Source organism: Cryptotermes secundus, unplaced genomic scaffold, assembly GCF_002891405.2.
Source record: "Cryptotermes secundus unplaced genomic scaffold, Csec_1.0 scaffold384, whole genome shotgun sequence".
In the NCBI taxonomy this organism is placed as follows: Eukaryota; Metazoa; Arthropoda; class Insecta; order Blattodea; family Kalotermitidae; genus Cryptotermes; species Cryptotermes secundus.
This window is the reverse complement of record NW_019731268.1, coordinates 465,599-492,410: the sequence shown is the minus strand read 5'-3', so window position 1 is coordinate 492,410 and position 26,812 is coordinate 465,599. Positions and strand designations below refer to the sequence as shown.

General features: G+C 37.5%; 1 protein-coding gene across 8 annotated transcripts in view; it reads left to right on the top strand.

The window, feature by feature from the left end:
* The window catches only part of LOC111866791 (serine/threonine-protein kinase mig-15), a 154,006-nt gene extending 127,947 nt beyond the window's left edge, over positions 1–26,059 (top strand). For 6 of the 8 annotated variants that reach the window (XM_023856055.2, XM_023856058.2, XM_023856052.2 and 3 more), the window contains 7 exons: positions 2,627–2,849; positions 6,743–6,963; positions 10,613–10,780; positions 12,420–12,569; positions 14,662–14,772; positions 15,874–16,062; positions 18,758–26,059. In XM_023856055.2, the coding sequence (XP_023711823.1) occupies positions 2,627–2,849; positions 6,743–6,963; positions 10,613–10,780; positions 12,420–12,569; positions 14,662–14,772; positions 15,874–16,062; positions 18,758–18,841 (1,146 nt within the window). In that variant the 3' untranslated portion in view covers positions 18,842–26,059. The remainder of the gene's footprint in view (positions 1–2,626; positions 2,850–6,742; positions 6,964–10,612; positions 10,781–12,419; positions 12,570–14,661; positions 14,773–15,873; positions 16,063–18,757) is intronic. The other 2 variants (XM_023856054.2, XM_023856059.2) reach the window with 2 other exon arrangements.
* Positions 26,060–26,812: the final 753 nt, after the last annotated feature.

The window sequence follows — 26,812 nt, the reverse complement described above, 5'->3', positions numbered from 1 at the left end:
GTAATGATGACAGCGTTAATATTTTAGTATTAAATCATTGCACTAAATCTGGTTAACAGCATCAGAGTATATTAAGTAACTAGAAGTAGCTAACAAAATATTCTCTGACATGGTGGTTCTTTTATGAAGGGCAGTCAAATGAAAACGGGTCAGAAGCCAAAACATATTAAAAAACATTTCTTACCTAAAAAGTAATCTCCAAAACTGTTAATACATTTATCCCACTGGGAGGTAAGATGGTCAGTCCCATCCTTGAAAAAGCTTGTGGGCTGTCTACGGAACCATGTCTTTACCCAGCGACACACATCTTCGTCTGATGCAAACTGATGTCCATTAATGTCTCTCTTCAGGTCTCCAAAAATGTGAAAATCACATGGGCAGAGATCTTGGCTGTAGGGGGGATGTTGAAGCACTTCCTAACCAAATCTCTGTGGCGTATTCCTCACAGAGTTGGCAGTGTGGGGGTGCGCATTATCTTGAAGAAGGATAATGCTGTTTGAAAGCATTCCAGGGCATTTTGACTTTATCACACATCTCAGTTTCGGCAAAGTGTCTTCATAGCGCCGTGCACTGATTGTGGCCCCATGCTTGAGAAATTTGACAAGCAGAACGCCCTTGCAGTTGAAGAAGAACATCGTCATCACTTTACTGGAACTTGTGTATATGGCTTTGGATTTCTTCAGTGGGGGAGAATTCACGTCTTTCCACTGTTGGCTCTGCCGTTTACTCTCGGGTTCAAAACAGTGGCACCAAGTTTCATCCCCAGTGGCAGTACGGGACAGAAAAGCATACTCTTCCTCATGGTATCGTTGCATGTGACCCAGTGATGCAGCCACTCTCTGAGTCTTCTGTTCCTCCGTGAGTTGATGTGGAACCCACTGCTCGCAGAGTTTGCAGTACATCAGGTATTTTATCACAGTGGCGTGTACAGAACCGCGACTTATTCCCATCAAAAGACTAATTTCTTCCATGGTGATCTGGCGGTTTGCCCAGATATGACCATCCAACGCAGCAATAACATCAGGAGTGATGACACGATGAGCCTGTCCTGGGCGAGCATCATCTTGCAAACATGACATGCTGTGTTCACTGTAAACAACAGACATGTGACGACGAATTTCTCATCCTCCTACTCCTTCAGCAGTCAAAAAGCGCACTACACTTCGCTGATCTTCATTACCACCTCCATTACTGATGTTGGATGACCACACATAGCGCTAACGTTACTTCCAGCACAATGAACAGACAACTAGTGTGCAAGGGCATGTTGTGACTGTGCTATCTCAAGTCCCCACCAGATGTTCGTACCGTAATCAAATTTCAGTGTTACCAACTTGTGCACCATGTGAGTTATGCATGGTGACCTGTTTTCATTTGACTGCCCCTTATAGATGCTGGATTGTTCATTCCATACCACCAATAAAATCTTAAGTTTTAACATGTGTTTGAGGTTTGAGCAAAGTTTAAACCTTGGCTCAAGATGGATATGGCTGCAGTGTTGAAAGTTCTGTCAGTAAAGTCAGCCATGAAGTGTTTGGTGCCTGAGTGATCTGTTTGATGTTGAGTAGTATGTAAGTTGAACTTTGGTTGTTGAATATGGGTAGCAGCCATTGATGTGATGTTTGCCTGTGCCATGGTGAAGCAGTCTGCCATATCCCAGTCATGCTAATGATGCTAATGATTAGTGCTTACATAACCACACTTTTGATATATAAATATATTATTTAGATCTTGCCAGAGGTGGTTCCTGAAATGTCAGTAATTTTGAAGTAACTTTTACAGCTGATAGCCCTAGAATATTTTATTAACTTTGTAATATTTAGTTTATGTTAAATAACATTATGAATTTAATTTAATATAAATATTGAGTAGAAAACAATTTGAGGAGCTAGCAGTTAAGACTTATTAGCAAAATTTCTAAACTGCAGGTAGTATGAAGAGTTCTGTCTTCTCCGATATAACGCTGTGCAGTCCATTGAAAGTCAGCCATTGTTTCAGAGGAACATCGGTTGACTTTCAGTGGACTACTCCATGTTAATTCCAGAAGATAGAACTCTCATAATCTCTGCTGTGAGAACCTCAGATCCTGTACAGGTAGTATGCTTGCAAGATCAGTTTCCAGCTAAGGTGACATCTTTCACTCAAACCAGAAATGAAGCACTGCATGCACAGAATAAGTTAAAATTTCAGACTGTCCTCTCATGTTTGAAAGAGACCTAACAGAATAAAACTGATTATGAATTCCTATAGCCTCAGCAGGTGGTAACTAACCTCATGTTTTTATTTCCATATAACTATTGCTTTGGTGTGGGTGTGTAACATGCTTCTATGGGAAGTGAAAGATTAGGTTCATTTCTTAACTGAAGCAACAGAGTTGTTCATTCAAAACCCAAGAATGTTATAATTACCAGCATTTGTCTTACATGAATGGAAGGTGATTAATACCCTTAAAATTTGGATTGCATTGTTTCAGATTTCTGAAGACAAATGATTGCATAATTGGGAATGTTTCTTATTATTTTCAATAGTTAAAAGATAATGGATTTTTCTTTATATGTAAATGCTGTTTTTGTCTCTTTCTCTTCCCCCATTAATGCATATTGATGAATAACTGTTTGGGTTGCAGTATCGTCAAGCTGTATCTAAGTCACCTCCTCATCCCCTTCAACAGAAGCAACGTTCATTTCTTACATTTGGATTTGGCGCTGGTGGTTCGGGCCCTACACGCCGAGAGTCACATGTTAATGTAAATGTGACACCAACCTCACATGATGTGGGCTCTGATACACCTGAAATTCGCAAGTACAAGAAGAGGTTCAATTCTGAGATCCTCTGTGCTGCCCTTTGGGGTGAGTAAATGTAATATTAATTTTGGGGTCTCAGGCTGTGAAATATGTTACTGTAAAGTCTGAAGTTTGGAAAGTGTATCTTAATACATTCACATCCATAAATGCATGTATGTGGTAATCTGGAACAGGCCTGTTTCACAAAAGAAAGACTAAGAAAACAGATTTAGTAAACAGCAGCATAACAAATACTAGTAACACTTGAAGTATATGCCAGCAATATGTGTAATGTGAAGAGAAAGCAGTTCTTGGTCAGAATGTTGCAGAATTACAGGCAAATGTTCATCACACATGTTTTCAGAGAACAGTGTCCTGCTAAGGGTAGCCATAATATTACTCTGATTGCTCCCTTAGCAGACTTCACAATATGCATACATACACACATACAGCCTGACCCAGCTATCACCCAAGTGGTAAAGAAACTTAACAAGAACGTTGCAGCCTGAGCTCATAAACAGTTAGGCATGGTAAACAGGTAAAATTGTTCATGAATAACATAACCTTTGAAGCAAAGCACACACATGCAAAAGAATGACTCAGAGACCTGATCACAGCAGCACATTGCCTTTCTCATGCACATGCAAGGGCACTCCAGTTAGTCTCAAATGAAATTCGATTTTCAAACTACACATTGTAGTACAGTAACGCAGGCATTCCAAATCAGAATTTATGTCTGCTCCTGTTCAAAAAAGATGAGAAGCTCTTGACAAGATATTAGCCTGTCTGAGGCAGAAAGAAGTGAGCAGGATTGGTTGAAAAGAAACATGTGAGACATGGCATGTTATGGGTCAGGAGAAGGGGTAGATGACATTGGGAGGTCATGGGATGTCGGATGGATGGTCTGACCAAATGTAGGCATGAGTTCCTTGTACATGTCATGATGCTGCACATCTCAGTTACTGTGAAAAAGAAAACACAGCATGTGAATATTATAGTAACTTTGCATGGGGCTGTGATAATGATGTGACTCTATCAGTGTCATCAGTATCACTGCGCTTGAATATGAATACATTAATTTTTTATTCTGTATGTTTGTCTAACATTTTCCTTGCACATATGAAAATTTTGCAGTGTACACACAAAAATTGGCAAAAGTATGAAATTTAAAAGGAATTAGTTGCAAAATGTTATGTTTCATTATTGTTCTGTGCTCTGCTGTATCCTTCTGTGATGCTTGCACATATTATAGTAATGTATTTTCATGAAATTTCTAACCAGTATCAATGTGTACCATAGTTAAAGAGTTTCACTTCAGTTTAGTAAAAATCTGTTTTTGGATCAGGAGTTTGAATGTCTGGTTATTTTTTTCTTAAGTTGGTATAGGCATTGCTGAAGAAAATGTTTCATGCTGCAAATGGGTTCAGAAGGGTAAGATAAACTTAGTGCTGGAACATGCTGAGTGTTGTAACAGAATGGATCATATCCAAGGTTGCTAATAAAGTCACTTAATCAGTGTTCTGCTGATTATTAGCTCATTAAAAGGGGCAAGAACCTGAACTGTTGAATAACCAGAGATTTACTGAAAATGCAGAATATGCCTGAATTTAGGATTATGTTTTATGTAACTGCTTCTGGAAATAATGCTCAAGACTCTGGTTAGGGAGGTGTGTCTCGAATAGGATGAAGGCCTTCCCTCTAGGTAGATACTAGGATGTCCCCTCAGTTGGACCACTACTTACTCTTCCCAAACCCCTTCCAGGTGTCTCGCACTATGTTAGTCTTGGTACTGAAATCATCATTAAACACACATACTGTATTTGTAACATTAAGAGTGAATGGCTGTGAAAACTAAAAAAAAAAGTGTTGTGGAATCCTGGGCAAATATTGTTTGGTTGATGCTATCAGAGAGGAGGAAGCATTATTGAGCATGTTTGTGTTGATTTGGTAATGGAGAAGAATTGGGGAATCGTGGTTGTGGATGTGTATTTCAGGTTTCAATTAAGACCTGATGATTTCAATAGTTTTCACTAGTTTTGATTGATCAGTTGGTTGGTTGGTTGGTTGGTTGCATGGTTTGAGGACAAGAGAATGGGTATATATGATTTTGTATTTGTGCATCTAAGGGGAAGGCATATGCTGATGTCTTTTATTCTATGACATGACAGAAAAGCGTAACAAATGACATAATCTGTTGCTAGGCATTGGCACAGTAACCATGTTATTACATCATCAAAGAAGTGAGGCATTGCTAGAAAATGAATAAACATGCAACACTAGAAGAACTTCATGAAGAATTAAACAGTTCCATCCAGTGTGACTGGTGAAGGTTTTTCTTATTTCAATTATTTAGGCCCTTACATGTTTCGGTCTTCAGAGACCATCATCAGAGGGACACCTTTACATCGATACAATTGGAGGCTACTATTACAATATATGTTCTGAAAGTTAAAGTGTATACATATAGAATAATATACAATTGAGTATAAAATCTAAAGTCTTTACAACTACAGCGGCTGTTCCAATATTTTAAAATATTTATAATTGGTTTGTTAAGACTCTATTTAAATTTGTAAACCAAGGAGGTTCATGTCGTCCCTTTTATTATTTCTATTGATTGGGGGTGAACGTGTGGTGCGTTATCATTATCAAGAAGAGGGTTGTTTGATGTTGTCCTGTATGTGTTTGTGGTGCGCTGTGTTGTAAAAACACAGAGACAGGCCAGAATGAAACAAATCAAATTCACTAGAAGAACTGTTCAAGATGGTGTTTTCTGCGTGGTCCATGCCAAAGCTACACAGCAAGCACAAACAAGACAAGTTAGTTGAGAGTGATTGGGTCTACAAGTTTTGATTTGTGAGGCAGTTGCCATCCGATAATGACATGAACATAGAGACAGAGTATCTCCATTGTTGGCAGCTATTACTGGGCAGCAGATAGTGAAGACTTATCGTGTACTGTAGTGAGAGAAGCGGAGTTCATGAGTCAGTGAAAGCATTATAATTACACGTTGTTACATGTTATAAGAGTTCAGTAAATCCAGTTACCAATCCAAACTCCATGTTTAGTTACTTACGCTCGAGAATCCTGTGTCTGAAACATCTTTGACGGTGTGTCATTATAAAATAATGATTTGGTTATGTCAGTATTAGATTGTTACTAGATTCGATTTTCACCATATAATAGGATCAAAAGTGATTACCAGATGGCAGATCTTACTGAATGCGCATGCCCTTTCTTCTCTGAGGTTGCCTACTTAAGGTAGTATGTGACCTAAGAGATGTTCTAGAAGAAGTTACATGTATGTTACATGTCAAAGATGTGAAATTTATATTGTGACATGTGGGCCATGTGTAGGAAACAAATTGGCAAATACGTTGCTACAGAGAGGTTACGGAACACAGGTTCCATGAATACAAAAACTGAAAGTTGTAAACACTTAGAAACCAGACAGTTGCTTCAGAATTTACGACAGAGTTTGTATTACACATATAGAAATGAGTTCAGTATGTGAGCTGTTATAATTGACTGTAACTGTAAAGAAGTGCCAATAAATCTAATCATCAAATCCAGAACTCATTATTATTAGTCATGCCAATCCCTTATAAGTGACAGTACGAATATCCATGTACTTATAATTGTGCCGGTATTCAAATGTGTCAATTTTCAGGATTTTCTTTTTCTGGCAGCCTTTGTGTGTCTTTTGAATTTCAGTTATTACATATAGAAGTGCCTTGAAAAGTGTGACAGACTTATGAATTATTTTTATATTTCTTTTAGAAATACGAGGCATACATGTTTCTTATTTTAAAAACGTATCATGGTGCTCCTTAATGTCATGTCATTCACATTAGAAATTTGTTTATTGCATCAGAAGTCATTAATAATATATTTGCAGATGCATATAATTGCTACCTAACGTTTCTTACATTCTGTACTAATGGAATTGTGTGGCACAGGGGTGAACCTGCTGATTGGAACAGAGAATGGACTGATGTTGCTGGACCGCAGTGGTCAGGGCAAGGTTTATCAGCTCATCTCAAGGCGACGATTCCAGCAGATGGAGGTTCTGGAGGGACAGAACATATTGGTGACTATCTCGGGAAAGAAGAACCGTGTGCGTGTCTACTACCTCTCATGGCTCAAATCGAAAATTCTCCGCACGGATGGGGTGAGTGATGTAGGTGACCATAACACTTTTATTATGTCTGTTCTTCAGTATTGCATGACCTACAGTTACAAATGAGTCTTTCCCAAAAAGCCAGATCTTGCTGCTGAGAAGAACATATGGACAATAATTGAATGTGTTTTTAATGTTAAACAAGTCAGAATGTAGGCTGTCAGCTAGAATTACTATACAGTACCTCTGTTAGTATTTGTCTTATTGCTCCGACTGCAGCTGCAAATGATCACTGTAATGTGTATAAGTTCCCTTTGTGTTTCTTTTGTTGTAAGATTATATAAAGCTTATAAAAAGGTTTTGCTGTAAGTATCCTGGTATTTGGGTTCCACCTTTATCGACACTTTTCAGATTGGTTAAGAAAGCTTGTTCAAATCTTTCTTTGTCAAGAAGTACACTAGACAGAATACTGTGCCAACTGAAGAAAAACTTGATGAAATTGTAGACAACTTAGAACATCTGCCTTGTAAATGTGTGACACAGCATAACAGGCACCTGTTTCAAGCACAGTAGCGTTGAGAGCAACCAAAAAGCTACATATAGCGCCATTTGAAAGTAGACAGCTTCAAGCTGGGCCCTTCTTGAGAAGCTGCCAGTTGTTTAACTACTCGAGAACTTCCCAGTATTTATGGAACCCGAAGGTTCATTGCCATGTTCATAAGGGCCCTGCACTGGTCCCTATCCTGAGCTAGATCAATCCAATCCATACCATCCCATCCTGTCTCTCTATGATCCATTTTAATATTGTCCACCCACCTGCGTCTCCGTCTTCTTAGTGGTGTCTTTCCTTCTGGCTGTCCCACCAATATCCTGTATGCACTGCTGTCCCCCATTCGTGCTACATTCCCTGCCCATCTCATCCTCTTTGACTTGATCATTATAAAGAGTGCAAATTATGAAGCATCTCATTACGCAGTTTTCTCACTGAGTTCAGATTAGCTCTTTCTAAGGGGCCCAACTGAGTAGGTGTCTTCCCCCCCTTACCTGAGGATGGAAAGAGATACATTTTCTGAAACATTGTGTTTTCTATTTTCTGGAATGCCGGATGATGGAAAAAGTCCAAAAACCCAGTAATTCTGTGAACCTAGACTCTCTTTGGCTGAACTTTTGATATTCTCTCTTAAGTTTTCCAAGCCCTATTAATATCCATCTCAGTGTCTAATAAGTTTTCCAAAACTGCAAACTTATTTGAGATTTCAGTCTGATAGTGCTCTTTACCCTCTACTTTGTTTAATTTCTAGAGATTGAACCTCTCCATATGAACTTTGTGCATTGTTTGTTTACTCACTGCCAGTCTCTCCCTGCCTTCTGCCACCACAACAGTATAGCTATTTGCTCCCCTGAATGCTCAGACATCAAGTATATTTGAATGTTGTCTCCTGTCCATCAAAATATGATCAGTTTGATTGTGCTTCTTTCCATCAGGAGCTGTCCAAGTAAATTTATGAATGTTACAGTGTGGGAACATTGTACTTTTGGCAATAAGATTTTTGGAAGTAGCAAAATTTACTACTCTAACTCCATTATCATTACTAATTTTGTGTAAACTCACATTCCCAGTTGTTGATTTGAAAATGTCTTCCCAACCTACTTTGGCACTGGTGGGCTATGACCATTTGGAATGATGATGTCACACCAGCAACCTCTTAGCATTATGTATGACTTCCTATCGCTGGCAAACTCTACCCTCTTAACAGCTGATATGATTCTCTTATGTATGAAAAAACCTGTGCCTGATTCATGATTCTCAGTCTCCTTTCCTTAGAAAAATGTATATTTGCTTGCTGATTCAGTGCCACCTCCATCCCATCTGACCTTCTGTACTTCCACTAAATCTTACATATGTTTTAAGATTTCTTCAGCCATTGCCCTGAGTGAACCTGCCCTATACGTACTTCTGGCATTCCAAGCACCAAATTTCATTTCCATAGTCTTTTGTTTAGGTCATTTATCCAAAGAATTGGTCCAGGTCCAAGGCTTCTTGTGATCTTTTGTAAGAAGCTTATTTTTTACAGTGAATTGTTAGCCCCACATCCAACTCCCAAGCTCTAGGGCCACCCCTTGTCAGCTGTTTATGACTGCTTATTCATTATATACTCAACAGCCCTCCATATCTGATGGCCATCTCCTCCATCCGTAACCTGAGAATGTGCCATGCCGTGGTGACTCTTTATCACATGATACATTATTTTATGTGAAATGTCTTATTTTGAAGACCCATTAAATGAAGTTTCACTTGTATAATTAAAGTGAAATTGTCAAGTGAGAAAGTAAATTTGTATCGCTACTTGTGCTCATGTTCCATTTTTCTTTTTAATGAATCTTCACCCTGTAAACTCTGGAATCAGGAACACAGAAATTATATGAGACCCCAGTAAGGAGGTTGGCCTAGAGTAAATTAAGTAATATTTATGGCTTATTTCAAGAGTTCTGCAGAGTTGTAACATGAAGATGTTTAAATCTCATACCATTTTAGAGGATCATCGAAAAAGAATGCCGGGATTATGAAAACCTATCACTCAAAAACTGTTATCAAGTTTTAAAATGCGGCAAAACAATGTAAGTTTTGGGTATGCTGAGTTGATGGTGGGTAGCAAATGGTGTTGAGATGCTTTTGTTGGTTGACCAATTGATACAACTTGTGCAGAAGGCCGCCTGTGAGATGTGGACCGTGCAACAGAAGGCTGAGTTTGTCTTATGGTATGTAGAATTGAAATCTGTTGTAACAGTGCAACATAAATGATGAAGGCTACATCTAGGAGAAACACCATCAGATAATAAGGCTCTGAAACGTTGGTTAAAACAGTTCACAGAAACAGAAAGTGTTGCAAAACAGAAATCCTCAGGTTGGCAAGGAACATCAGAAGATAATGTGGAGCGCATTAGACAGTCCTGTGTAAGGAGCCCTAAGAAGTCAATCGCTCATTGGAGTTTAGAATTAGGGATTCAAGAAACTATGATTCAAAACATTACTCACAAGCATTTACACCTTTATGCCTACAAGCTTCAGCTGAAGCATGAACCAATTTCACTTCTGCATACCATACAATAAACTCAGCCTTCTGTTGCATGGTCCACATCTTGTCTGGCACTGATTCGCACTGGGAGGTAAAACTAGCAGGGCTCAGAAAATCTGATGGCCAGCCTTACACACAAGTTATGTCAATTGTCCAGTTGACAAAGGCATCTCAGTGTCACTCGCTACCCTCCATGAACTGATCATATCCAAAACTTGCATTCTTTCACCACATTTTAAAACTTGAATCATATCAATATGTTTAGCAGTTTTGAGTGATATTTTTTTCTAATGCTGGTATTCTTTTTTGGTGACAGTAGTTTTGTAGAGAGATGCCCATCTTTTTGAGGAACTTATCTACAAAACTACATGGTGTTACAAGCCAGAAGATTGTATGTAATCTTCCTACTCTCTCAGGTACTACATCCATCAAAATGTTTACACAGTTCAGGCATGTGGGACACACACATTATAATATTATAAGCCCCTTCCCCTCTTCATTGCCTATCCATACAGAAGGAGGAAAGCAATAAATAAACAGAGATAACATACTGTTGTGTTACAACTGCTATGTTACTTGTGTTGTTTACATCATACGTCTGATTGGTCTGTTGGTTTTATGCCCATTTCCAGCAAGTAGAACGTCGAAATGGATGGATTAATGTTGGAGATCTTCAAGGTGCTGTTCACTTCAAGATTGTCAAGTATGAACGTATAAAGTTTCTTGTTATTGCTCTCAAAGACAGCATTGAGATCTATGCCTGGGCACCAAAACCTTATCACAAGTTCATGGCTTTCAAGGTAAGAAAATTTGAAACCCAAGTGTTCACACACTTTATAATTCTACTGTCCATCAAAATTAACTCATGGCAATAATATAACTCTATTGTATAGAATGTCAAATCCAAACAATAAAGTAAAACTTCACTATGACATGCCTCAGTATATTAATATTGTGGGTGTAGTCATGTCTCCCAGAAGGATTCCATTTATTTTCTTTGTAAACAGCTTTGTTTCAAATTTTACTGCAATGTTTTTCTCTCTAAACAATTTTGTTCAAATGACTGTGTCTGGTCAGTCACTCTGAGAGGGTAATATGACCTTGCACATGATCATTGATTTACTAAGGAGACTCTGATCCTTTTCTGCTAGAGCTAAAGAAAAGCCCTTCAGTGTTGGAATTGGTTTAGCAGGTTGAAAATACTGCATCCAGGCTAAGGTAATGAAACACATTTCTAAAGGCTTTTTCAGGAATGTGTTACTGCTGTCTTTCACTTGCCTCCTTAATACAGTTACATTATTATTTTTTATTATATGTCCACCAGAAGGAAAATGTATACAAAGAGTTTTGTGAGATTTTACGTAAGATGATCAATGAAGAGCAATTGTACAATTCTGCTGGAACTGTACTCAACTATAGAATGCTTCCAACCTACTTTCTGGATGTTAATGAATCAGCAAATAAATAACTAATTAAGTAATTTTATGTAGCTGAGCTCTTCTTGAGAAGCTCTACAGTCAGTTTTATCACCCTTCTTGCAAACTGTACAATAATAGACTTCTTCCACTGATCAGGAAATTTTTCCTTATTCCAAACAGAATTAATTAGCTTAATATTTCACCTCCTGCTTGACTCATTTCTGCCAGAATTTGATTACTGCCTGGCCATTTATATATTTTCAACTTTGCACTAGCAACTTCACCCTGAAAAGAGCTAAGCTCATGTACTAACAGCTCAGCTGTATGTATTTCTATCTGCCTGACATTATTCATTGTATGTACATTCAGTAACTGAGAGAGGTAGTTCTCCCACCTATCAAAAATGTTGTGGGAATCTGCAAGCAGATGACCATTGTCATTCATCAGTAAGTTACTTCTAGGTTAGTAACCCCTCTTAAAGTCATTTATTCGTCTGTACAGGTCTCTATAATGATCTTGTTCTAATTGTTCATTGCAAATTCTTCAATTTTGTCTTTCAGATATTCCCTCTGTTTATTCCTGAAATGCCTGCTGGTTTCACATCTTATATTGTTCAGATTATCCCCATTTATTTTGCTTTGATCCTGTAACCTCTGCAGTTTGGCTTGTTTCCTTTGATCTAAGAATTTTGAACATCCTTTGTCAAGCCATGGCTTATGCATCTTCAATTCATAATAACCTATACTGTCTTTGGCTGAAATTTTCATATTCCCTCTGATAGTTTCCAAAGCTCTAGAAATATCCCCCTCAGAATCTAAGTTTTCCAAAGCTGCAAACCTATTTGGGAATTTAACACGATACTTCTTTTTTACCTCATTTAATTTCTTGATATTCACATAATCCCCAATTTGATCACCCTCGTAATTTTTAATAGTGCAAATTGTGAAGCTCTTTATCATGCAATTTTCTTCAGCCATATGTTACTTTCCTGTGGATGTGTTATGTGAAAAATTTGTTGCAGTCATTTGGTGACCTGATACATCGGCCCCTATTGGTAGACCTCACAGTGGAGGAGGGTACAAGACTAAAGGTGATCTATGGTTCTGCGGATGGTTTTCATGCTGTAGACCTTGATTCTGCATCTGTCTATGACATTTATATACCAAAACATGTAAGTGTTCTCATGCCACTGAATTTTTATTTAACTAGTGCTGTGGGCTTCTGATAATTGTCCATTTTAAATATACAGGGAAATATGGCAAAGAAGAAGAAAGACAGTATGATGTAAATAGAAGCATTGCTCAAAAGCTGTCTTATTTTAATCCTGCTTCCCAGTAAGATTGTTAGAGCAAGGTCCAATTATATGTGCAGAATTCAGCTACAGACATTAAGCCTGTGAGAGATAAAGCTTAAACACTTTGTTATTACAGATGTAGCCTTCGATAAAAAGTAAAAGTGATAATATTGACTGTTATTGGAGAAGCCTCCAATAACAGTCCCTTATTGGTTGAATAGTATTACGCTGATAGCGGCTACCTGCGAACGCTTCCGACTAATCTCTTCGCGGCCACTTTGATGGTACGCGGATGAGGCAAGTTACGAGGAGAGGGATCGGGGAAGTCCTGTCCTGGGTATTGCATCAGAAACATGAATCATGATGAAATGTTGAGTCAAATAGGCAACATATTCTAATATGGAAAAGAAAAATTGTATACACACGACCATGATTGAAAATTTGAACATAAAATTAAAAAATAGGTGATAAACATTTAGAAGGTAAATATGCAGTATAAATAGAGATCTTCGAAAATATGATGCTTATTCATAAAACAGGCAAAATGTGCATTTATATGCACCATCAAACCATGTCCAAAATTTAAGAAATGAAATAATTCATGCATATTTCCAAATGAGCATACTTTCTGGTTGCAAGAAAGAAATATGCATTTGCATTAAAATCCTGTCCCTGTTCATCACACAGTTCCAGGTGCACTTTTTTTTTGGAGGGAAACTGAAAGTCATAGCAGTCCAATTTATCTCATTCCATAGGAAATGCCCACTTATTGCTTTGAGTGCTTCTGGCTATCCTGCCAGTTGCTAAAGCACCTCTAGTGGTCCAGTTTCTGGATTTCTCTTCAGTTTGGGGAACATAAAAAAGACCTCTTAGTGCCAGATCTACTGAATATTGTGGATGGAAAACCATTGTAATATTTGACAGCCCAAGATTTGCATGTTCAAGAGTTATGATTATTGTGACATTCTTGTGGCCTGAGGGAAGAATTTTCTGAGATTCTTCCCATAGCTCTGGTTAAAATCATTTCACATTTGCCAATTCCAGCTGCAACTTTCCAGCTCGCTCTTGTCTGTCCTCTTTACTTTGGTGATATAAGCAAGCTATTGAGTCTTCAGGATAGAATCACCATTTTCTTTCACAGCATTTCAGATGTCTTTGAGAGGAGCACATTTATCACATTTTTCCAAAGCATGAAAACTTCATCCTCATGTTGGTATTCAGTTTTTACCATTTCATGTTTTTCTTGGCTGTCTTCCCACCTCCATGTAGAGTTTGAAGAATAAACATTGGTTCTGCACAATCTTTCTAGCTGCATCATTCAGGCCTACCTAATACTTTTTTGTGGTGATATTCAGAACCAACCCACCTCCCTTTCCCTCCCCCCCCACAGATTATGGAAGATTCAACGCCAAAAACAAATTAGATGAATTTTTGGACACCAGTCTCATATTGGTCCAATGTCATAACTTTCATATAACATTGAGTAACTGGTACAGTGAAACCAGTCAGTGAACTTTTTAATGAGGCCTTGTATCACTTTTTTGCTCACTAAAGAAAAAAAAGAAGGTGGAAAAATGATACAGAGACCAGAGGTTCTTGAATTCTGGAGATAAGAAACATAAGCAGGAAGTCATTGTACAGAAACCCCCCCCCCCTCCAAAAGATGGTCCTTTGGCAGTATCTACCTTCCTGGAAATGGTGAAGGTACACATGTCTGGGAAATGAGCATATAGTAAGCAAGATTCTGTTTCTTACCAGTGGTAGGATAAAAATTATGGATGACAAAATAGACAGCTTAACATGGATTCCAAACCATGGTGAGGGTATGGTGTGGAGAATCCACATATATTGGCTAAGAAATCCAGCATCTCAAGTTTGACTACCAGGCATCCTCACTTTGTACGAGAATTGTACAAGTGGGAACACTGTAAGAGCACATCACTATATCTGTTTTTCCTGTTCTTTACAGACACAAGGACCAATCTCACCTCATTGCATTGTGCCACTCCCGAACTCAAATGGGATGCAACTTCTGCTCTGTTATGATAATGAAGGTGTCTATGTTAATACATATGGCAAGGTCAGTACAGACTCACTGCAGATTATTTCAGGAATTGATTTGGCCTGAAAATGAATATGTTTCCTGTTCAACACATTCACTGACAGGAATTGTAATGGCTATTTTAACTGATGGTCAATGATTTTTGTTGTGTCTAAAGGTTGATTACTCGATTTTATAAGAACTGAGTGTCTGGTTGAGTGATTGTTAAACCTGGGGTTTCTTATTTTAGAAGCCCCAGGTTTGTTTCTAGGTCTGGAGCCCAGTGATTGTGACTTTTTAATCCTCATCTTCAGAAGCAAATACTGGGATAAACTCATTCCTGTTCACCAGTTCCAGTAAATCTCCAGTTGGATTCTGTATAACTAAACACTTCAGAAAGTTTCATTGGCTAAACTAATAAAACATTTTCATGACATTGACCTTTTATCTCATGAGGATAAAAAAATGTAAAGCTATCTCTATAACAGGCTGTGGAGACCCAAAGGGTTATGAGATGTTGAGGCTCCCACCTTTTCTAGACAGTCAGCTCATGTATGGCAGTGAAGCTGTCAGCCTTACATGCTGGCAGCCCTTTACCCCCAGGAAAATTCCTGGAACCCATTTGTTTTAGAGGCTGAGTCGACTCCAGTGCTGTAATGCTGCTGGAAGGATGAGGTCAATTGAAAAAATCCCATGGCCTCATCGGGAATTGAACCCATGACCATCCAGCTTGTAGCATAGTGCCTCAACCAACTATGCTANTTTCGCCCCCCCCCCCGATCTTATGAGGATAGGGGGTAGGAGTTTCAGATTCCAGGGGCTGGTTATCTGTCATTAATTTGGGGTGAAGGGTGAACTATTAAAGGCATGGATGTTTGGTGTGTGAATGTGTTTATTCTGTGTTTTGTGTTGTCCTGTGTTTAGGTAGAGGCCTTGCGACGAGCTGATATTTCGTCCAAATAGCCCTACTGTCTGCGAAAAATGATTTTGGCACTGAATAAGAGCCCTGGGCCCTGAATGGGCTGGAAGAGACATTGAAAAAAAAATAGTGAGCTGAGGTTTGGAGTGATTCTATGCAGATATTTAATAACAGACTACATGAAGGAGTCAGTGCTAGTATTGTTTTCACTCTGATTTCAGGTATCAAAGAACATTGTCCTGCAGTGGGGAGAGATGCCAACATCAGTTGCATACATTGGAACGGGTCAAATCATGGGTTGGGGTAACAAGGCCATTGAAATCCGCAGTGTTGAGACAGGTCACCTGGATGGAGTATTCATGCATAAAAAAGCCCAAAGGCTAAAATTCCTCTGTGAAAGAAATGATAAGGTAATTTTATTGCATTTGTGTGCTTTCCCACATTAAATGTCTTGAGCATCTGTATATAGATTATGTCCTTCAAAAACATAAGAGAGATAACTTCATAATTGTGGAACAGACGGAGGAACATTTTTTCCCTTAGATGAAGGTGACATTAGTCTCCAGCAAGTGGCAGAATGAATATGTGATTTTGTTTACCTAACTGCAAAATATATGATATAAACTCCGTCCTAAGTGCAACAATTTATTGTAGGTCTTTCGTCTTGCTTTTTTTTACACTACATGTTTTGGCCGTAAACGGCCAACATCAGGTGTATACACTCACGTAGCTGTTACACCGCACTTAGTTTAAAATTTAAAACACAGGTCTTCCCAGTTGTTCCCTTTGTCATTGTTAATAGAATCTGCTTTGCTGATGTTTGTCTGATTCGTACATTATCTTTGTTACCTACACACGTCAATTTTGACTTTCATGAACTGGCACTTTTAAATCTTCAGTTCCAATTTTAAAAATTCCTTTAAAATTTTTTTCTTCTAAATTTTAAAATTTAAAATTCTCAGGGTTACTCGCCCTATGTCTATAATGCTGCAGCGGCTACTTCTTGTTTTCAGCACTGTACAGGTGTTATTCTGTGTAGGCTCCCTCTGTCTGCTGCTAAAGGCAGTCATCTACAGTAAGTCCTTGAAAGGACCATGCCATAGCTCAAGCGGTTAGTCACTGGCTTCCCACCGTGGCGGCCTGGGTTCCAGCCTGGGTCATGTCATGTAGGATTTGTGGTGGACAAAGTGGCACTGGGGCAGGTTTTCTCCAAGTACTTTGGTTTCCCCCTGCAAATCTTCATTCCACCAATTGCTCCATCATTACCATCATCTATCATCTGGGGCTGGTACAATAGGCCAGTAGTGGCTGCAGTACCACGTGTACTCAGTCTCACCCTACAGTTTTGCGGATGAGAACACAAAAAGATCCGCTGTTTCTAGAAATACATAGATAGCAAATGCAAGGAATGTTTTATTTTAGAGCAGACATACTAGTAAGAATAGCAAGTAAGAGAGATAAATTTACTTTAAGGTCAGAAGCTACAAGCTGCTGTGAGGTTAGCTGAAGTACCACCAGATTTACAAAACAGAAGCAGCAGTTCACAGATTTACAATATCATGTGATTTTATGGTAACGCATGTGTGACTGAGTGTAAAAGGTGTAGAACTTGTCAAGGAAAGAAGCATTAGTGTTAAAGAGAGTAACGTGTCAAAAAGTATCGGGTGCTGCAGTTAAGGTTCATACTTTGGAACTAAGTTGATTAAAGATTCAGGACAAACAAATGACTATGAAGAAAGCAGTCTTCTGGGATTTGGCACCGTGTATATGTGGTGTTAACCGACGTTTCGGAAGAACGTATCGCCCCCATCTTCAGGGTTTCTTCAACCCTGAAGATGGGGGCGATACGTTCCTCCGAAACGTCGATTAACACCACATATACACGGTGCCAAATCCCAGAAGACTGCTTTCTTCATAGTCACCGCCGTGAAAGCCTCAAATCTTACAAATGACTATGAAGCAGTGAGAAAATAGTGCATCTCCTGAAGCAAACATCTGACAGTGGGAACAACAGAAACCAGAATTTGCAAGTTCTACATGGAAATTGTCATTTGTGTGGATTCGAAGGCAGAATGGTATGTTAGTTCTGTGCAACTTTGTTATCCAGCGAGAGGCTTCAGATTGAGTCCAGCCCAAGGTAGTGTGTACAACTGAAGCATGGGAAACAGGGTTTCTCTATGGCAGAGGTCTTCACTTTGAAAAAAAAGTTGCCGTCACACTTTGAGACATTGTTGATAAATTGCCAGTGTATTTTGGTAGGGGACTATGTTCTGAACTCCAGGAACAGAGGGAAAGTCCATTTATGTAAAACCACTGTGCCAGTGGATCAAGATCATGGCAACAGATCTTGCCAGAAGTGATGTATGTCTGCTGAAGTGGTGTGAGCAGTGAATGTGGGACTGGAGATGGTAATTATGAAGACGCTGAAGCTGAGACATATGATAGGAATGGTGAACAGAGTGGAACTGGTGAAGGAAAATGAAGGCTAGTGATTTCAAGAAGGAAACTTAACACAATAAAGTTCATGTATAACATGTAAAAGGTAAAGTTGTCTGTGTTCTTAAATAATTAAACACTACACCATGAAGGTGTATGTGGTATTGGGTGCATAGATCCAATTTTTTTTACCTTGGTACTAGTTTGAGGTGAGTGGTCAGCTTCACGCCCCTGCCGCTTTACCCCCCGGGGAAAGAGCTGTTTTGATGCAGATATGTAGTCTGTTAGACTGTTAGAGGACGGTCTTATTCTCATCTCAATTGTTGAAATTTTCACACATTTCCATCTCGAACTGAAAACATAATTCTTGCTTGATCCTACTGATAATTGAATGACTATGGGCTGTTAATGAAGTGGATATAAAAGTTATGTCTGTGGTAGAGAATTGTGTCTAAAATTCTTTGGGCACAAGTAATAACATTATTTTTCATAAATATTCCTCATAAGTCCAAATATATTCGTGAGCAGTTTATTTTGAATTTTTGTTCCTCCCTAAAGCCAGACCCCATTATGCACATGTATGGGAAAGCATAAACAGATTATGTTGATCAATGTTTTGTCATTTAGATATTTAGGTTTGGGTCTCATGATATTTCATGCTGCTTACAGGTGTTTTTCTCCTCTGCAAAAGGTGGTTCATCTTGTCAGATTTACTTCATGACATTAAACAAGCCGGGAATGGCCAACTGGTGATTGCCTCAACTTGAACATACCACATCACCATGGGGACTGTTGGAAGCCGAACTGAGCCAAGTAAAACTTTAGAATCGGTTAGCCAGTCAAGTTATAGCAAGAGTACTCTGCTATTGGTGCCATGAAATATGAAATGCTGTTGAGGACTGGAAGCTAAATTATGGTGATTGTTCCTTCATGGTAGTGCAGCCATAGTTGCTGAGTCCCTGTTGTACATTTCCTAACATAAATTTCATTCCATCTTAATGCATTGCCTCAAGGGAGCTAAGTCATTTAGCAGTCACAGAAAGCCAGAACAGCTTTCCTTGCATAATAGTGAGATTGTGCAAGCTTATGTAACAACACTGTGTTCTTCAGGGAAACATCTTTAAACCTATGGTGGCCATATGTAGGCACCTCAGAGATACTGTTAGAAGAACTGATTTATGTACTACACATTATTTGGAGTATTGTTCTGTTTCATTTAAGAAAATTTAGCACTCTGAGGATATTTGTATTTTTGTTAAAAGAAAGCTTTAAACAGACTTTTTCAGTGTTATATTTAAGAAAGTATCTGTTTTGGGTTTGTTACCTTCATGTTATGTATTGGGACTACAGTTGTCCCTTGCTTAATAAGGGGGTTATGCTCTTCTCTTATACTATGGCTGTCAAGAAGCTGTTCTCCAGGGGCTTATTCTTGAGGAAGAAACAGATTAAGGGGAATCAGATTAGCCTCTGAAACGTACATATACAAAAGCTCAAGTTTCAGAATAAACAAGTGTAGTATATATACTAAATAAATCACTTTTATTTATACCTATTGTACATATACAAAACGTAGGAATTAGTGTAATACGGTATGAATAAAGTACCTATTTTACCACAAAGAAAGTGCTTTCTTAACTTTCTGCATTATGGATCATGTCTTTTATAAGTAAATTTTATAATCTTCAGCATTAGTCCTAATAGCTGCTTGACTTCATTTAATAGTTTTGATGGAAGGTTCATTGATACAGAAATTCCTTGAAACAGATTATGTAATTTCACCATATTCTATTGATTTTTTGTTATAGTCATTATTTTTATAACCTTTCTTTCAGTAGCATCACTACAGTTATGATGTAAAGCCATATTTTTAGAACAATGCAGTCCATCATAAAAGAAGGAAAGTTATTCCAAGTTTGTGAAGGGCATGTTACACTATCTGACACAGATGCTCTTACTGCAATAACCACAGCATCATTGAGAGACATGATTGTAGATGTGAGTACGTTGTGATCTTGGCTGTGCATACATCTGCAGATCAACACGTACTAACCTGATGATAATCTAAACATAACTCTATTGTATAAAAAGAGTGTATAAAATTGTGTATAATGAAATCCATGTTAACCAGACCCATCCTGAATGAGGAATTACTGTGTTATACATCATAATATTAAACTTGCATGAGAATTCCAAATTCTGGAAGTTGAAAATCGAACATGTAGGATACTTATGTTTATATTTACTCAGAATATTTGTCACGTTATGTACTAAATTTCAGGAGTGTTTAGACAAATAAAGAAAGCATGTAGGTGGAAGGACATTAAAATCACCATACTTGATGCTTCCAGTGGCTACGTAAGTGGTGATTGTATGTTATGAATACCATATATCAATGCTTTAGTGAATGTATTCATATATTACATGACAAAAGCAAGTGACAGATTTTCATACTGGCATTAATGTGTTAGAAACATTAATCTGACATATGACATTTCCTAGAAGTAAAAGAAGTGATTGGTGAACAACTTTCAAAGACTTTTTAAGTGGCCCGTGTCTGCGTATTACATCAGAGTAGACAGTTCTTTCTGCAGGAACTGGTGAAGAATGGTTAGTTTTTTCTACATCCATGTTGTTACCGCTTTCATTGGTAACAGTGAGCTGAAGTCTCTTTTGTAACTCCCACCCCCTAATCTTTAATGACTGAAATATTCAGAAATGGTGTCCTTAAATTCATAAATTTGTATTTTATAATATGTGATTTTCATAGGCCAGTTAGCATGATAAAGAAATATGTATAGAACTGAAAGTAAAATGGTTGTAAAGAAAAAATGAACTTATTCCTGTAGTATGAGAATTGTTTTCAGTTTGTTTTGTTAAAGTGACATGGTGTGTTTAATTTCTATTCAGAAAGAACCAGGCATTTTCCAGTTTTTGCTTTGGGCCATGTTATAGTCACAAAACTGATAGATTATAGACCCAGTCAGAATTTTTGAATCCTTATGAGAGATCTGATATTAGGGTCGTTTCATGTCTTTCAATTTCATGTGTAATTTTATATAATAATGCAATTTACATCTGTGATTCTGTTTTCATGTCAGTCTCTAAGTTGCCAACTCTACCAGGCACAGTTTTGTGTGTATATGTATGAGTGAGGAGAGGAATACTTGACTGAGCAAGCATTAGTTGTTTCTTCAACATCTTTTGTGAAGAGATGATGGCATATATACTCTGAAGATACATTTTGGTACTTATGAATATTGGAATTGGGTAATTCTATAGAAATTATTCAGAAAAACTCAGTACTCCTTAATTTAAATTTCTGAGGGTTGTCCCTATTTTCTGTTTTAAAATGTTCCACACATTTCTGTTGCAATATTTGTAAGTGTCTGTATTAAGTTCCACAGTTAGATTTTTCAAGTGGTGGTTATGATGAGGATGTGTGTGATTTTATTCTGTTTGGTAACAGATTTCCATGAATAAAGTTGGAAGAGTTGGCAGCAGTGATGGCTTCCAAAGTGAGGACTTTAAGAACTATAGTAATTCAGCTCAAAAGTGCAGCAATTTAAAGAAAACTATATATGATATATATTTCTTTTTGTTGTAACTTATATTACAGTAACTGTATAGTAACATCAATAACTAACCTATAAATAACCATAAGCGTTACTCCCCCTTTTATTGAAGAAATGCACATGACATATTCAGATCTGCACAAGCTATTACCAGTGAATCAACTGGAACATTTTGTGTGAGCTCAGAATCCAGTTTAACCTTCATGATTACATATTACCGTTGCTGAGGAGTAGATATGGTGAAATGTTTTTTGATTCCTTGGCCCTCAAGATGGATCATATTTAGTAAAAAGTTAATAAATTTTGAAGATGTAGTGTTAAAAGGAAAGAAATTCAAGAAAATATGCACTTGATAGCTGTGGTTTTGACCAGTTTTTTTTTTAAGATTACACGTAATATTTATGCCTGGTGTATGGTGTGTTGATTGCTTTAATAATGTCAACTCTTAAATTTGAGCAGGAGGGTTTATTAATGTAAAGAGGGCACAATATGAGGACTGAAACTATTTAAAATTATCACAAAGTATCTAAAGTTGAACTCACATGGTTACAAAGAGAAAAATATACAGAGGAAATGAAGCAGAGCAGTAGAAATTAGGACTGAACCGAAAGAGGAGTCTGTGTAAGTGTGTGCATGGGTGAATGTTTAACTTTTTTTTTTTAATATTGGTGCAATTCAGAAAGACTGTATACAAGCTTATGAAGAATTAATTCTGGTAACAAAGAACATTTATATACTTTTATTATTACCATGTATTTTGTATATTTGGGATGTTGTTGGATTTCAAAGCTGATTGTGTCAATAGTGTGATGTACAAACATGACTGAAAGAATGACTGAAATCCTACAATATTATTTTCATACAATGAAGTTTTGTTAGCAACTTTTGTACTTTGCAATGACCGTAAAACATGCATTTTTTTAACATGTCATACGGAGTTTACACTAAACATTTGTTAATTTGAAGGTTGATGGTGATATTTAAATTTAATAGTAAAAGAAAATTTGTATCATGTAATTTGGTCTTGGTTTAGAGTGCATCTTCCTGGATTGAGTTAATATATTTTAAAATCAGAAATAAAGGATAGTTTCAGAGTTTTGTTTCCTTGGGTGTGATTTTCCAAGTAGTGGTGCCCACATATTTTCATTGCATGGTCATTAAATAAAATTAATGTATGTATAGACTCCAGTGTATAATTCTTAAATACATATAACAATGATGATGGCATTCGCATATTTATGCATGAAAGCATATAAAATTTAAATTGTGTTTAACAGGCAACATTGAAATAGGATCTAACAGTGTCCTGTTTTAATGTAATGGAAGATTTTGGAACACCAAGTTGTGTATGGAGTAAAATAAGGAAATGTTTCATAATCCAGTTTGACCAGAATCCGTCACAGCACAGATTTTCTGTCATGTCACTTCGCTTCCTACATGTAGATTAGCTTTGCAGACTAGGAGATCTGTAATTCTATCCTTCGTTATTTTGCCACCATATAAACAGGCTTTCTCACAGATAGTGTTTTGCTGGGTGTTTATAAAAGAGCTCTCTTTCATCTGTGTTCATCTAATGGTTCATATTCACATAATTCTTCCAGTAGCTGCCCATTTTCTACTTTTTACTGTTTCCAGGTTTACACTCTTGCTGTCTTCACACAGTGTCTTATGTCATCTTTTGATCCAATCTCTGCATTTGTAAAGCGATAAAATTCCAACATATCTGCTAGTTATAGCACCTCTGTTTCAGGTGAAGACTAGTCACTTCATCATTACACATGTGAGTCTGGTTAATGCTTCAGGCCCAGAGCCACTTTACCCTGTTCCACTTGTTTTAAAGGTTTCAAAAACAAATTAGTAACTCTGTTCCTAGTTAGTTTCTATTATAGAAATGTGAAGGTTTCCCACTTATTTGTGCACACCTTTGTGCAAACAAATATTGGTACTTACATTTATTTGCGAGAGAATAATACTGTGGAAATATATTCGGATATTAGAAGGCGATGGAATTCCTCCAAGTGCCTGAGCATTAGATACTGCTACTAAATTTATTCATGACAGTTTTGTTGCTGCAGATTTGTACAAGTTTTCACAATTCTTAGTGGTAAGCACCAATTATTTACCTGTTCAACAATTGAATGAAAGTTTTAGAATTTTATATACCAAGTGTTGTAACAAGTTTTGCTATGAAGTGTTATTTCCAGTAATTCACTTTAGTGTAATAAATCTCACAACATTCCCTGGGACAGAGACCTCCATTGTAATTTCAGCAGTAGATGGTGAACTACTTCTGGGTACACTTACCTGTGTGGCATTTCTGTCTCTCTGCACAGACCTTACATCTACACTGGCATTTTCCTTTTTCTTTTATTTCCATTATAGGACCTCTATATGCAGAATATGGTGGTTCTGTCAGTGCTGCATCCATCCCTTATGCCATTTTTCCATTAACTTGCAGAATCTGACCCTTTTTGTGCATATTTTGCACTACAAAATATGAGCATTCACAAGTGCAAAATTAAAGAGGTGGAAGAACAATTTTTCCACTACTTCATGGATTTTTATTTAGCAATAAGGTAGCATTTGGTTAGATTTATCAACCAGTTATATATTTAGTGTAAACCATGGCTATATTTGGTTTTGGCCTTTTGTGGGCTCCTCTCAGTTTTGATGTTTCAGCTTTTCTGTCATCATGGCCTGTGCTTAGTAAGTAAGCATCTTGCACATCACATAAGATCTAAAAGTTTGTGATAGTGTTATATTAATACAATTATAAAGTTTTTGGACATTATCCATCATCCCTACTGAGTAATCTTTACCTGAAGCTGGAGACAGAGTCCAGTCTCAGAGACGTTTTTAAATAAAAAATGGGTAATGGATAATTTCCAAAATCTCAATAATTGAATTTGAAATAGGTTCCACTTCGTGCAAAGGGACATTGTCTGACTTCTCAGAATATAGGTCACATTATTTGTATTTAACATTGTAAGGATTGCCAGGAATTGATCTCGAGACTTCCCACCTTTTGTTGAATAGTTTATGCATGAAATTGGTCCTGTAGTCATGCAGAGATGGTTTCCTTGCCAAACTCGTTTGAATAACTATTGCAAGAAATATTTTTATTTTATGCATGCTTGCTTGTGGCCTCTGAGGATATGTGGACTTCGGTTTTGAAAGGTTTTGCTGTTTTGTTATGGTTATTTGATTTTTACAATGTCTCTTGTTTTCTGATGTAATTTCTCAAAATATCCCATTGTCAGAAAAATAGATTAAAAATTCTGTATGGTAACTTTTTGACATTATGTATAAATTTGGGTTTAATTCCTGGTATGGAATCTGATCATGAACTGTTACTTGGTCTGGTTTTATCCATTTTGTTTGGACTGCACTAGGAAGTCAATTGAATACCAAAACTTCTCTGCATCAGACATGCACGCTATGCCTGTGTTTAGTTTAGAGCCACAGTGGTTTGATCTCTGACATGTATGAAAGAGAGTCATATAAACATCATGTACAGTATGATAAACTAGCAGCAGATTGAAACATAATTTCTGAGCTATCTGAGAGAGAGTGCAGCATTGGAATTCTATTTGGTAGAAGCCTCTAAGGAAAGGAATTATAACTAGAAGCTCTGAACTGACACAGTGGAAGATTCATGTCTCTAGCATAATTAATTTTTATGTAGTGATTTATTTAAATCATAGATCATAGTAATGTAACATTCAGCTTCATGGCAAATTAAGCCAAGTGTCATTGCTACCATCAGCAGACTCAAAGTGGTAGCCCATATGGGCAGTGGTGGTATCTGTAGCTCTGCTAAGGGAGACAGATAAATTTCTTGTTCTCCGAAAAAGGAATATCTTGAACACATGCCTTCTGTTTCACTATAGATTGTCACCATTATGTTCAGTGTAAGTCCTGGTAGCAGTGCTCATTCATTATGAATTCCCATATGTGTATCAACCTATGCCAGAGTATATATTGTGGTATGTCTGCTGAAAGCCAGAATTGGGGACCAGTAGAGGTGGTGGTTGTTAGGGAATGGCCTTGCAAATGTCATGTGACAGCTCGTTTCCACGGTGACAAAGGCAGTGCAACAGTAAAGGAATTGTGGGAAGAGATGTTTTATGTGTGGTCTGTATCACAGCTACATAATGAGGAGCAGCTGCCATTTTGAGTCAGTTTGAGAAAGAAGGCCCTTGGCCTGGACTAGGAAGCGGTGGGCAGAACAGACAGGTGACCACTAGTGGAGGCTATAACAAGATTAGGAAATTTGTGTGGGTTTTAATGGTTTGTGCAGCGTTATAGTTACTTCTGATTCCAAATTGTAAAGTGTGCAATAAATCCAGCCCTGTCTGTAGTCACTTAACACATGATAATATTTGTTACAGACACTGAATGCCTTTCGTTTTCTTGAATTGGTCTTTGTATAGGCTCATATCCACTTACAGTCATTTGAAGGAATATACGAGGACACCATAAATCATCTTTTTTAACTTAATTAATTATTAATAATAAGCATGTTGCTAATATTCACAATGTAATATCAATTGTGATATTGAAGGAGATTCTGTTCTTGTTTATGAAAGAAGATGGGACTAATGAAGGAACCTCCATCTGCCAGGATTATTAGCTGTTACAAAACTTCTAGTAAATCCATTGTCTGTGTGTGTAACCAATCCTTCCAGCCACACTATGGCCCTGGGATCAACTCAGTCACTAACAGGACTGAGTACTAGGAATATTCTTGGGAGTAAAGGGCGGCCGGTGCGTAGGGCTGACAACCTTGCCGCCATCTATGAGCTGATTGTCTAGAAAATGTGGTAACCTCAACATCTCGCAACCCTGTGGGCATCCACAGCCCTTTACTGTACTTCTACTTTTACTTTATGTGTGTAACCAGTAGCTACTAGAGCTGTACGGGTAAACCATTCACAGTGATGCCTCATTTCTACAAGAGTACACATTTCACATTAGAGACACTATATTAGAAAGATGAATGTAAGTTATGCATTTTTTTCAACTTTATACATTATGTATATAAAAATGAAAAATTGTAAGGTACATGAAATATAAGCCCATTAAAATACTGTATATTATTGTTACGGACTATTAGTCACGGCCAAAGAGTTGGTGTGTAAAACAGAGGAGA